Source organism: Numenius arquata, chromosome 3 (assembly GCF_964106895.1).
Source record: "Numenius arquata chromosome 3, bNumArq3.hap1.1, whole genome shotgun sequence".
NCBI classification, from domain to species: Eukaryota; Metazoa; Chordata; class Aves; order Charadriiformes; family Scolopacidae; genus Numenius; species Numenius arquata.
The window spans coordinates 41034865-41048302 of NC_133578.1; the positions used below are offsets into that span (position 1 = coordinate 41034865).

Here is a 13438-nt window from a genome sequence, read left to right on the forward strand (position 1 = left end):
CCTCGAGGTTGTCAATATAAATAACTATTCAACAGATTCACGACGAAGAAAAAAAAAAAAACAATCACTAAGATTGAAGGAAGTAATCTTAAAATCATTTAAAATTCACTAGTGACTCAGTGAGCAACACAGGCCTCAATCACAAGTGACAGATCACTGGCGAAAACAGAAGAATAAAAATATGAAGCCTAATAGCGCTCATTAAAAAGCTTTTGCAACTTCCCTTTTATGAAGCATTGCTCATCTGATAAGGAGAACCGGCAGCTTCAGCTGTACTGTGCGTGTCACACCAAAACCAAAAAGTCCTCAAGGGGCTTCTGTAAAGCCCCGTCGGCAAAACCAGAGGGGGTTTTTTGCATCACCACGCTGCTGGGATGAACATGGAAATCCCACACCAGCTGAAAAATACATGGCCTTAATTTATGTAACGTGCTCAAATACTACAGATACACACATCCTGCATTTTTGTCATTTTATTGCAGTTGCCCCGAATGATTTACAGCCTCTAAGCCTCAAAACAAGCATGCTGTTGCACTCCAAAACGCTCACTGCTTTTGTTGCTTCGCCTGCTCAGCACTCAACACCCCTGCTTAAGGGTCGTTAAAATAATAAAAAAAATCCAGTCCTACGCAGCAGTAGATCTTTATCCTGCCTTAAAAGAGTTCAGTACGCTTAGCTCTGAACAGGGGGAAAATTCAGGAGGCTGTAACCTGGTTCACTACTGAGGTACAACTGTATCTGGAAAAAAAAAATAAATATATATTTATATAAAAAAAGCCAAAGGTGATATTTGATATCAGCTGGAAAGGGTGAAAAGCATCTCCTTCTCCTGCCCTGCAGCGTGAGGCGGCGGGGAGAAGTGGGCGTAGGAGATCTGCTGCAACTGCTGAGGAAGTCGCCCCCACCATACACCCTTTTTAAACACCACTCCTCAAGAGGAGGCGAGGTCTGGTTGCACCCGTAACCCACGTACCCAGCGCGGCTGGGGCCGCCCGTAACCCACAATGGCTACGGAAGCCACGACTTCCTGGCCCCAAGCGCAGCGTGGGGGAAGCTGCGCGTTCATTACCATTTTGATGAGAGGAATTATTTAGGTGACTTCGTTAGGTAGAGGCTAATGACACACATCCTGAAGGTGCGCATTCTCAGAGCTTTTCCCTTATGGAATGTCCAAGAGTTCATTGTTCAACTGGAAACCCCAAGAAACAGCCAACAAAGGCAGGAAATTATGCTGCTTTTTTTTTTTTTGAGCAGTGAAAAATGACTATGTTGACTTGCCACATGGCAACATAGGTAAGAGTTTTCATAGAATCACAGAATCGTAGAATGGTTAGAGTTGGAAGGGACCTTAAAGATCATCGAGTTCCAACCCCCCTGCCATGGGCAGGGACACCTCCACTAGAGCAGGTTGCTCAAAGCCCCATCCAGCCTGGCCTTGAACACTTCCAGGGATGGGGCATCCACAACTTCCCTGGGCAACCTGTTCCAGTGCCTCACCACCCTCACAGGAAAGAGTTTCCTCCTAATATCTAATCTAAATCTCCCCTCTTCCAATTTAAAACCATTACCCCTTGTCCTGTCACTGCATCTCCGGACAAAGAGTTCCTCTCCGGCTCTCCTGGAGGCTCCCTTCAGATATCGGAAGGCTGCCCCGGAGCCTTCTCTTCTCCAGGCTGAACAACCCCAGCTCTCTCAGCCTGTCTTCGTAGGGGAGGTGCTCCAGCCCTCTCATCATCTTCGTGGCCCTCCGCTGGACCCGTTCCAACAGGTCCGTGTCCTTCCCGTGTTGATTTTTCACGACTGACGCCGTCCCGTCCCAATATTCTGCACGTAAAGGCTTTTCCTCGAGCGTTATACAGCCCTTCGCTCTATTTACATTAAGTCACGTGCTTCACTAGGCGAGAGAGATCTTCCACGGAATTATACTTCCAAAGAATTTAAAAGTGTATTTAGACAAGCAGCACCCCGCGTGCAGTCCTCCTGCAACATACCTGAGCAATACAGCTACAGGGTTGAAACAGCCACTGCCTTTCCCCATCTCCACTTGAGCGACCAGTGACCCGAACCGGCAAGTTCCAGGAGCTCACCAGGAGTTATCACGCGCTCCTTCGCACGGAAACGAGGAGACCTATAAATGCCTTCTATATTTAGAGGTCAAACCAAGCGCGTTTACCTGACTTTTTTTTTTTTTTTTTTTTCTTGCACCCAAGCTATTAATATAAACATACTTTGCACCGCTTACTCAGACGACAACGAGCCCGTTGAGTCACCTCAGGCTCGGCCGGTCCACGTCCTCACCTTTCTCTTTAATCCGCAACCCACGCCTCGCCTGTCTCTTCGATGCAGATGGGTCTGAAAAGGCAGCGTGTTCGTGAACCTTCGCCTACACGTAAACATAAAGATTCCCTTCTAATACCCAGGTACCGGCGCTGCCGGTTCGGCGGAGGGGCCCCTTTACGGGATGTCAAACCAGCTCCTCTCCCGTCTCCGGAGCGACAGTTTGTGTCAACGGATGACCGATCAACCCGCGAACAGCTTATGGTCACCACAGGGCTGTTTCCAAACTTCATTCGGAAAACACCTACCACCAGGTTCGGTTGGCGTGTCCGCTCCCGCACCGGAGCCAGCAGCAAGCAGCTCGCCGGTTTAGTTCCGATTTTTAGAGGAAAGCTTTCAGAAAACCCCACTCCTTTTTGAAGAACCGCCTGTCCGCCAGTGGTGGCACCAAGTGGCCTGTCGCCAGCACCAACCCCTGGCGATTACACACCCGGGACCCCAAAACACACACACACACACACCCCCCCCAGGAGCCTGGATGCCCACCAGCCGTGGCACCGGGGATGCCCGCGGTGACGGGGCAGCTGTGCCGCCAGCTGTCCCCGCTTCCCCACGGACACCCGTGGGCATGGCGCGGGTCACGGGGGGTGGTGCTGGTGGTGGTGGGGTGCCAGCACCCCCTACCCCTCCCCTTACCTGCTGCCGGGCGGCCGGGCTGAGGCAGCCGCCCTCCTCCTCCTCCTCCATGGCTCCCTCCCCTCCTTCCCGCCGCCGTCTGCCCCAGCCGCCGCAGGAAGGCGCCCGGCCCGCCCCCCCCCCCTCGCCTCTCCGCGGGGGGCGGAGCGGGGCGCTGCCGGGGGCCGGCCCAGCGCCCGGGGAGCCGGTGCGGCTGCGAGAAGGGCCGAGGAAAGCAAAAAAAATATATATAAATCACCGCCCGGCAACACACCCCCCTCACCCCCCCCCCTCCCCAGCATGTCCGCCCCCTCCGGGCAGCGCATCCCGGAGGCTCGGACCGCTGGGACATCAACGGCGTCGCTGTCGCTAATTTGCGGCAATTATCTCGGTAGGGTGGGCTGGGTTGCACGGAGCGGGGCCTGAAAACAGGTGATCCGCGGCGGGTATGCCGGGGGGGGTTTTATTCTTTTAAGAAATAGCGTTAGACTCTAAGCGATTAAATAAAAAAAAAAAAAAATACAAGAAATACAAAAATAAAAAAAAAAAAAATTAAAAAAAATAAAATAAAAAAAAAAGGAGCAGAAGAAAAGGCGGGGGGGGGGGGGGGGGGAGGAACCACCCACCCAAACTAAAGGTCTAATTGAGGTCTGAGAGTACTGCGGAAGAGCAAGCAGGAACAGCAGTTGGCCAAAAAGATGAAAATAAAAAAAAAGTAAAAATAATAAAAAAAAAATAAAAAAAAATTTTAAAAAACCCCAAAACCTATAAGCAATAAAAAAGAGCAGAAGAAAAGGCTGGGGTAAAAAAAAAAAACAACACCCAAAGAAACCCAAACCAAACACCTAATGAGGTCTGAGAGTACTGCGGGAGAGCAAGCAGGAACAGCAGTTGGACAAAAAGATGAAAATAAAAAGAAATTAAAAAATAATAAAAATTAAAAAATTAAAAATAAAAATAAAAATTTAAAAAAACCCCAAAACCTATAAGCAATAAAAAAGAGCAGAAGAAAAGGCTGGGGTAAAAAAACCCAACACCCAAATAAACCCAAACCAAACACCTAATTGAGGTCTGAGAGTACTGCGGAAGAGCAAGCAGGAACAGCAGTTGGACAAAAAAATGAAAATTAAAAAAACAACAAAAAATTAAAAAATTAAAAATTAAAAACAAAATTAAAATAAAAACAAAACAAAACCAAACCTTATAAGCAATGAAAAAAAACAAGGAGCAGAAGAAAAGGCTGGAGAAAAAAAAAAACCAAAGAAACCCAAACCAAACATCTAATCTAAAAAACTAAACACCTAATTGAGGTCTGAGAGTACTGCAGAAGAGCAAGCAGGTACAGTAGTTGGACAAAAAAATGAAAATAATAAAAAAAAACCCTAAAAAATTAAAAATTAAAACCAAAATTTAAAAATTAAAAAAACAAAACAAAACACACTATAAGCAATAAAAAAAAAAAAAAGGAGCAGAAGAAAAGACTGGGGGAAAAAATCCAAACAAACCCAAACCAAACATCTAATTGAGGTCTGGGAGTACTGCGGAAGAGCAAGCGGGAACAGTAGCTGGACAAAAAAAAAAATAAATTAAAAAAGGTGTGTGTGTGTGTGTGTGTGTGAGTTGTGTGTTTCAGAAGGTCTCTTGTGACAAGCTGGTTGAGCCTAAAGGGCTCTTAAAGGAAAGGGGGAAAAAAACCCAAAAGGATTAGAGGACACAAGTGCTTTTAAATGACACTAAGTGGGACAACACCCCAAGAACAAGGCACAGCCAGAGCAGAAACCCAGCTTCCATCGAAATCAGTGCCACCTCTTGATTCCACCTGATTTTATCCGTACCACCTCTCCATCCCCCCAGAACTCATCCCAAGCCGTGCAGACCTACCCCCCTCGCAGAGACCGGAGGGCAGGGAGGAAACCACCAGGGCAGGGACAATCACCGAGGCTGAAGCATCACGCTTTTTATCCCTTGCAACAACAATAGAAAACGAGGAGAGTCATCTCTTCCTGGCACCGGATTTTCCCCGGTTGCTGAGACAAGCAAAACAGGTCGCTCCTTAGCAACGACACCCCGCGCTGGCTTCTCCTGCCTGGTCAGCCGGCGCAGGTTGGGGAGCCCTGCAAAACCTCCACCCAGGATCTGAGCTCAGTTTTTCCATGAGCTGCCAGCCCGGTATGGAAAATCCATCTTTTCTTTTTTTCCACGCTGGCAAGAGCACACGCTGCTGTGCTGCTGACAGTATTTTAGTTAATTCGGAAGCACTGGCACTATTTTACATTCGGGGCCAATACTTCAGCTGGACGCATTGATGGTCCCCGGAACGCCAGCCACGTCCCACTGTCCCTGGAATGGTGAGACACACTTTCTTTAAACAGAATCATAGAATCATAGGATCATCTAGGTTGGAAGGGACCTTCAAGATCATCTAGTCCAACCATCAACCTAACTCTGATAAAAAAACCCCCATCACTAAACCATGTCCCCCAGCACCATGTCAACCCGTCTTTTGAACACCTCCAGGGATGGTGCCTCAACCACTTCCCTGGGCAGCCCATTCCAAGGCTTGATAACCCTTTCCATGTAAAAATTCTTCCTAATATCCAACCTGAACCTCCCCTGGCGCAACTTGAGGCCATTTCCTCTAGTCCTGTCGCCTGTGACTCGGGAGAAGAGACCGACCCCCGCCTCTCTACACCCTCCTTTCAGGTTGTATAAAAATATATGTATAAATAAAAGGCATTAGGGTTGTCCAACTTGCACCTTGGCCCTGGGAGAAACCCGGCTTAAGTGCGGGAAAGCTTTGCATTTGTAAAGTAGACTGTGGTTTTACATTAAGTAATAGAATCACAAATAAGGTTGGGTTGCAAAGACCATCTAATCCATGGGCAGGGACATCTTCCACTAGATCAGGTTGCTCAGAGCCCTGTCCAGCCTAAGGTTGAACCCCCCCCCAATGACAGGGCATCCACACCTTCTCTAGGAAACCTGTTCCAGTGTCTCACCATAAATAATTTCTTCCTAATATCTGATCTCAATATTCCCTCTTTCAGTTTAAGAACCTGTTACCCCTTGTCCTGCCACTACAGGTCCTGATAAAATGTTTCCATCATTCCTATAAGCCCCCTTTTAAGTACCCAAAGTACCCAATAAGGTCTTCAAAGCCTCTGTCTTTCATTCAACTCTAAAACCACCTGTTGGGCCAACAAGTTATTTTTTTCTCTTCATTCGTATTTTCCTTCATTACAGGGTAAATGACCCAACTTGGCTTTAAAAACCAAAAACTGTCTTAAATACACTCCAACGTGTCATGAAAATAAAGAAACTAATAGATATATAAATAATACATGTTCCTGTGGAGCAGGAACACGATCACATGCCTCAAAGGTATTGGTTTTAATTAGAAAAAGTCGGGCTTAAGCTGCTCTGAAAGTTGGTAACTGGAGATTGAAGGATACACTGGAGCCCCGTGTTCAGTTTCTCGGTGGTAAGCCTGCTAGCCAGAGGGTAGGACAAGTATGCCTGCAGAGCAAGATACGTGAAATAAGAGGGGAAAGGGAAGCCAGCCAATATAATCTGCCCAGCACACTTCATAGACAGTCAATATTCAGCCCAGATTTAAAATTACAGGCGTTTTATCTATCTTTAACAGACACCTATTTCACTCCCCTGGCATGGCTTATGCTGAAATCAAGAGCCAGGCACGCGTAACATGCTCAGGAAATGCTTTCCTATTCAGGTGGTAGGACATACAGCCCTAAGCAAGAGCCAAGAACAACAGAAACCTACAACAACTTATGGAATATACCCTGGTGTGCCCTGCAGTGGTGCTTTCTGCCCAGCTGGTTGGCTTGCCTGGGGACACAAAATAAATAAATAAATAAATAAATAAATAAAATATCTGTGAAGAAATATCTGGCACTCCTGGACTACGGGAGCTCACCCCAAGGTAGCTGGGGGCCAGGCACTGAAGCTAATGCTTCAGGAAAAAAAGGTCTTACCTTATATGTAGAAGTTTTAACTTCTACAGAAGGAAAGGAGACTGACGTTAACCGTGTGGATCTGAAGCATCGTAACAACTCAGCATGAAGAAGTACGCATACTTTCAGCTTAGCTTAAAACAGACAATTTGTTCTGGTTTTCTTGGTTAAGGAGAATTAAAGTCCCCTTACATTCAATGGCAAATGCGTACAGTTTTTGTACTATCCATCACTTGGAAGATACACCAGAGATGTGAGAACCTCCTATAAAAGGCATAAATTACTCAGGACACCCCCACACACACCTTTTTCTAATTACTTTCTAAATCAACATAGAAGCCAAGATGTTTGGTTTTGTTTGGTTTACTTGAAGCACTTCACACCTCAGGATAAATTCAAACACACAAGGGTGCTATGGACCTGTTGGGTAGGAACTGCAGGATCAGGAGGTCTTTTTAATACTCGTGAACTTCCACTTTTCTGTAATACAGAGCTGACAGCATTCAAAATACACACTTTGGCACGTCTGAATTGGTTTTATATGAAGCGAGCCTCACCCTGCTTGAATTTCCAAACAGAGCATGACAGATTTCCTAAGAACAGGAATTCTCTATATACCCACATATACACTTCTCTTCTTCCTCTCTCCTTCCTCTTCCTCCTGGCGCTCAACACTCCACTGGATCCTTCAGACACCGCTAAATAAAAAGCGAGCACGTACAGTTCTGTAACTACAGGAGCTGAGCCACAATCTAGGAAAGCCAGCGACGCATTTTACTTAATCAATTCCCAAAGCTATTTAGCATCATTAAGCTGACAGTAGTTAGCTCTGACTCCTCAACGCTTCCAACCGCTGCTATCGTAACTTGGGGGAGCGGGGCGGGGGGGGGGGCACCCACAGCACCTAGAGAACACCATCTAGAAGTGGGTATTAATTTAATCTTTTTATTTCCCACCTCAAAAATGCGGTGTACATTTAAGTCATACCTTCCCCCTGCTCGGAAAGGCATCAAGAGGATCTGGAGCTCTGCTAAATAGCATGCCTTCAGTTGCACGGGTCTTGCGTCCGCGCGTTTCCCATTTGAAAGAAAGAATTTTCCCATTTGTCGTGACACGAATTCATGGAGACACCTAAGCAGGAAGAACGTTCACGATGGAAATCCACATTAAATGCAGTACGATTAAATCCAGTTGGCATCCGGTCACGAGTGGTGCCCCCCAGGGCTCGGTACTGGGACCCGTTCTCTTTAACATCTTTATCAATGATCTGGACGAGGGGATTGAGTGCTCCCTCAGTAAGTTCGCAGATGACACTAAGTTGGGTGGGAGTGTCAACCTGCTGGAGGGTAGAAAGGCTTTGCAGAGGGATCTGGACAGGTTGGATCAATGGGCTGAGACCAACGGGATGAAGTTCAACAAGGCCAAGTGTCAGGTCCTCCACTTGGGTCACACCAACCCCACGCAGCGCTACAGGCTTGGTGCAGAGTGGCTGGAGCTGCCCAGCAGAAAAGGACCTGGGGGTGTTGGTTGACTGTGGGCTGAACATGAGGCAGCAGTGTGCCCAGGTGGCCAAGGAGGCCAACAGCATCCTGGCCTGGATCAGGAACAGTGTGGGGAGTAGGACTCGGGAGGTGATGGTCCCCCTGTACCGGGCACTGGTGAGGCCCCACCTCGAGGGCTGTGTCCAGTTTTGGGCCCCCTACCACAAAAAAGACGTTGAGGTGCTGGAGCGGGTCCAGAGAAGGGCAACGAAGCTGGTGAGGGGTCTGGAGAGCAAGTCTTGTGAGGAGAGGCTGAGGGAACTGGGGTTATTCAGCCTGGAGAAAAGAGGCTGAGGGGAGACCTTATTGCTCCCTACAACTCCCTGAAAGGAGGGTGTAGCCGGGGGGGGGTCGGTCTCTTCTCCCAAAGAACAAGTGATAGGACAAGAGGAAATGGCCTCAAGTTGCACCAGGGGAGGTTCAGGTTGGATATTAAGAAAAATTTTTTCACTGAAAGGGTTATCAGACATTGGAATGGGCTGCCCAGGGAGGTGGTTGAGGCACCATCCCTGGAAGTGTTCAAAAGACGGGTTGACGTGGTGCTGGGAGACATGGTTTAGTGATGGAGTTGCATTTTGTTGTTTTGTGGGTGTTTATTTTGGTTGGACAAGATGATCTTGAAGGTCCCTTCCAACCTAGAAGATTCTGTGATGATAAGCTGAGCATAAGAAAAACAGGTAACGAGAGTTAGAAGGAAGAAAAAAAAAGCTCAATTTTTCAGAAAATTGCAAGTTAATCTTAGGTATTTCTAAGCAGAAAAAAAAATAAATAAATTACTGTGCTTAGGACAGCAGCTCAGTTCCTGATGGCACAGGCTCCTTATCTCTCCTTGGGGAATACACCTCACCTTTGCATGCACAGAAAAGGCATACTGGCACACAACACAATGCGTTCCTCAAAAAAAAAAAAACCACCAAAAACAACAAAAAAAACACCCCAGGGGCCTAAATCCTAAAAAAAAAAAAATAATAATTAAAAAAAAAAAAATCACTTTCACAGAACTGCAACCCTCTACCCGTAACTACATCAAGGAGTTGTGTCAAAAGGAAGAGGTAAAGATCATACAGTCATCTTCGAGGTATGTTACAATCACTGACAATGCAAACAAATTCCAAGGAAGTCTGGCTTCCAGCACAGGTCACACCTAACATTATTTTCGTCTTCAAGGCGTGTGGAGCCAGAGCTACTTAAAGAGCCACAGAAGCTGGGCTTCGAGTAGGAATAAAGCAGTCAAAATTTTTACAGACAGGTTTAAACACTGAAAAAAAACCCAAAAAATGCGACATAGAGCACACCGGCTCCGGCTTGGCCCACCCAGTATTAATTCTCAAGCGGTATCAGCCTTGCAACGCTGCCGGTCACTTCCATGTGTAACTCGGCTTCTTCCATTTATCTCTAAAAAAAGAGATTCTATTGCGTGTTTCCTTGATTCTCTTCAAGTAGTATCTCTTCGAATTTCACGAAATGTCCCTCCATATCACATTTACTACTGGTCTTCCAAACAGGGGGAAGAGACAAAGCAAGTCTCATTTTCATAGAGTCATAGAATCATTCAGGTTGGAAAAGACCCTTGGGATCATCGAGTCCAACCATCGACCCTACTCTACAAAGTTCTTCCCTACACCGTATCCCCCATCCCACATCTAAGTGACTCTTAAACTCATTTGTGCAGAAAAAGGCTGCAAAGTACATCACCTTAGAAGAAAAACTTGGTTACTCAAGTTTTTTGGTTTGTGTTTTTTTCCCTCTTTTCTTTTTTTTAAGTTCGTAACCTTGTTCTTCTAATGTTCAAGAAAGTCTATAAAAATATATTAAAAAAAAAATAATCTATGGAGTAACACACATCTGAAGGCACAAAGAGAGAAGAAAACCACGTGTGCATCTCACTTCATCATACCTGTCCGCTGCGGGCACCCTGGCACCCTTGCAGCTCAGCTGGCGAAGCTCACAAAACCTTCTCGTAACCCGTAACCAAGGCAATGAACTCACAAGTATACACAACTAAGTGCTTCTTAGGAAAACAACGTCCGGTTTTCATCACCAAGACGTACTGCCAGTATCAACAGATCGTCTTCTATCGAGGGCAGGACGCGACTCGGCGAGGAGGAGGAAGGGAACTGCTGAAGCAGGCGCGGGGGCTTCTCACCGCGCTGAAGTCAGACAAAGCAAATCGTGCCGGTGGGGAAGCTTGGAGACTCTCAGGCAGCCCATACGTGGCACGTTTATCATTCGGCTCAGGGAACCCCTTCAACTTGGAAAAACCCCAAAGCAACGCCATTGTGAACGTCTGGAGATCAAATATATCAACCTGTGTCCAGCTCTGGAGTCCTCAACACAGGAAGGACAGGGACCTGTTGGAACGGGTCCAGAGGAGGGCCACAAAGATGATGAGAGGGATGGAGCACCTCCCCTATGAAGACAGGCTGAGAGACCTGGGGTTGTTCAGCCTGGAGAAGAGAAGGATCCGGGGAGACCTCATAGCAGCCTTCCAATATCTGAAGGGAGCCTACAGGAGAGCCGGAGAGGGACTCTTTGTCAGGAGATGCAGTGACAGGACAAGGGGTAATGGTTTGAAATTGGAAGAGGGGAGATTTAGATTAGATATTAGGAGGAAATTGTTTCCTGTGAGGGTGGTGAGACACTGGAAGAAGTTGCCCAGGGAAGCTGTGGATGCCCCATCCCTGGAAGTGTTCAAGGCCAGGCTGGATGGGGCTTTGAGCAACCTGCTCTAGTGGAGGTGTCCCTGCCCATGGCAGGGGGGTTGGAACTCGATGATCTTTAAGGTCCCTTCCAACTCTAACCATTCTATGATCAATGCCTCGCTACTACGGGAAAGCTTCAGCAATTTGAAATACAGGCATATGAAAAGTTACATGATCTGCCCATTTTGGAAGAGACAGATTGAAGAATAGCTCCCATAAGCCACTAAATTCCTGACCCAGTCCGTGACCTAGTCTTAGACATCTCTGTTCCTTTGCTTAATAATGAAAAAACAAAAAAAGCCATAGAATTTAAAAACATGAGACGAAAAAAAAGCTTTGGTTAGGAGCATCTCACAGAACCTGGGTATACAGATATCTGAAAAAAAAAAAAAACACCACAAAAATATATGCAAAAGAGATCCAGTAAGAGACTTTTACTTGTTAAAAAAAAAAAAACAAACCAAAAAACCACCAAACCTGCTTCTCTGCTGGTGTATCCACAACATCAGGCTTTATCATCTCCCAGGCTCTACCTCAAACCTAAGAAGCTTTAAAGAGTTAGAAGCTTCATTAACTATTTCCACCGTGAGCAGAAGTTCTGTAAACTGGAAAACCCAACAGTAATTTCAAAAAACACCACGCAGAAGGGCAGAGGTTCTGCACCTCCGTCCTACCCCCAGTAGGGGCATTATTAGGTGGGGGAATGCAAGAAATGTTTGAAAACTCTGGGAGCACCACGGTTACCTCATCAAACTCCCCGACTCAATACACGAAAAAAAGGCAGCCAACATCCAATTCACAGTACAGGCCATGTCCAAAAAAAAAATTCAGGCTTGCAGCTAAGCATAATTATGGTTTCAGCCCACATGCTTGACTACATTCACCGCAGAGAATAAACTAGTACAGCATCTTAAAACGTGCAACGCTCACACCATGCGAGCCTGCCAGACTGAAGCTTGGTGGGAAATTAAATACGTTTTTTCACGGAAAGTTTTTCTCGCAAAGGTGTTCCAAGACCGATTTTTAATTTTGTTTTTAAAGTCTCTCAGAATACCAGAGCTTTGGTTTTTTTGTTTTGTTTTTCTCCTCTTTCTATTAATTCCCAAGTGCCAGGAGCAGGGAGTACGAACAGGCAGACGCTCCCCCCTGATATGCTGTTGCGAGTTATCTGTGTTTAACGGGTCAGCATTCTTGGTCTTCTTGCTTCACATTTTGAGCCAAAGACTGGGAGGAGGAGAAGGAGGAGGAGGAGAGGAGACCCACGACTAATGAGGAATTTACACATGAACATTGTCCTCTTTGGAGAAATATTTGCTTATGTGTTTGCCAGGAAACCCATCTCAGAGATATAATTTAAGCGTGTGACCAGAGGCTGGAAAGTCTTGTTGACACAGACCTTTTCCCCCCCCCCCCCATAAAGAAGGAGAATGTTTATTCTGCAGAAGGCTGCTGTGAACAGCATGTACAGCTCTACAATTTAAGAGACAATTAGGGAGTTGAGTCCTGCTTTATAAATTAGATTGCCATAGAGTCACAAGGGGCCGCTGCTAAAAATACAGCCTAAACAATAACTGAACTCCATCATGAGCTTACATTGGGTTATCAAAGTAAATCCTGCCACAAAAAATTCATCTCAAAACACCCGTTAAAAGCGAGGTATCCTGTAACCATTTCCAGAGATCCCACCAGCAGTGGGATTATTCCTTTAGTAAATATTTGGTTGTTTGGCTTTTCTGTTGTTGGTGGTTTTTTCATTTGGATTTGTTTGTTTGGGGTTTTTTTGTGTTTTGTTTTGGTTTTGGTTTTTTGGGGTGGGTTTTTTTTATTATTTTTTTTATTTGGGGGGGTGGGTGGGTGTTGGGTGGGTGTGTTTGTGTGTATATGTGTGTGTTCTTTTAGGAAAAAGTGCCCAAAGCACACCCTTCAACTGAAACAAACCCCCTTCCATGAAGAGTTCAAAGCAGCTTCAGAGGCAAGATTCAGAAGAAAATTAGCGTGACAACTCAACATTTCTGTAGAATCCTGTAAAAACAGAGATTTTCATAAGCACTGTAGCTCCAGAGCCTGCAGAATGGGAGGATCACTGCTTACAAATAGAAAGGGAACCTAAACTCACAGTTTGTACGTATAGGGCATACCACTTGCGCTGCTATTTAGCAATAAATAACTTGTCCCCTTTTCCATACTCTGAAAAACACGAAACGGGGAGGAAAGAACAATTCCAGTGTAGGATGTTGGCTGGCAGCTCTGCAGCTTTAAATCCCAACCA

At 46.1% G+C, this 13438-nt stretch overlaps 1 protein-coding gene across 5 annotated transcripts in view; it reads right to left on the bottom strand.

The window, feature by feature from the left end:
- Positions 1–13438, bottom strand: part of LRRFIP1 (LRR binding FLII interacting protein 1) — a 137228-nt gene that overhangs the window by 86455 nt on the left and 37335 nt on the right. Inside the window, exon 1 of one of the 5 annotated variants that reach the window (XM_074145087.1) lies at positions 2974–3062. The exons of the other annotated variants lie outside the window; for them this stretch is intronic. Within the exon in view, the coding sequence (XP_074001188.1) occupies positions 2974–3024 (51 nt within the window). The 5' untranslated portion in view covers positions 3025–3062. Of the gene's footprint in view, positions 1–2973; positions 3063–13438 lie in introns of those variants that run through there. 5 annotated transcript variants of the gene reach the window in all.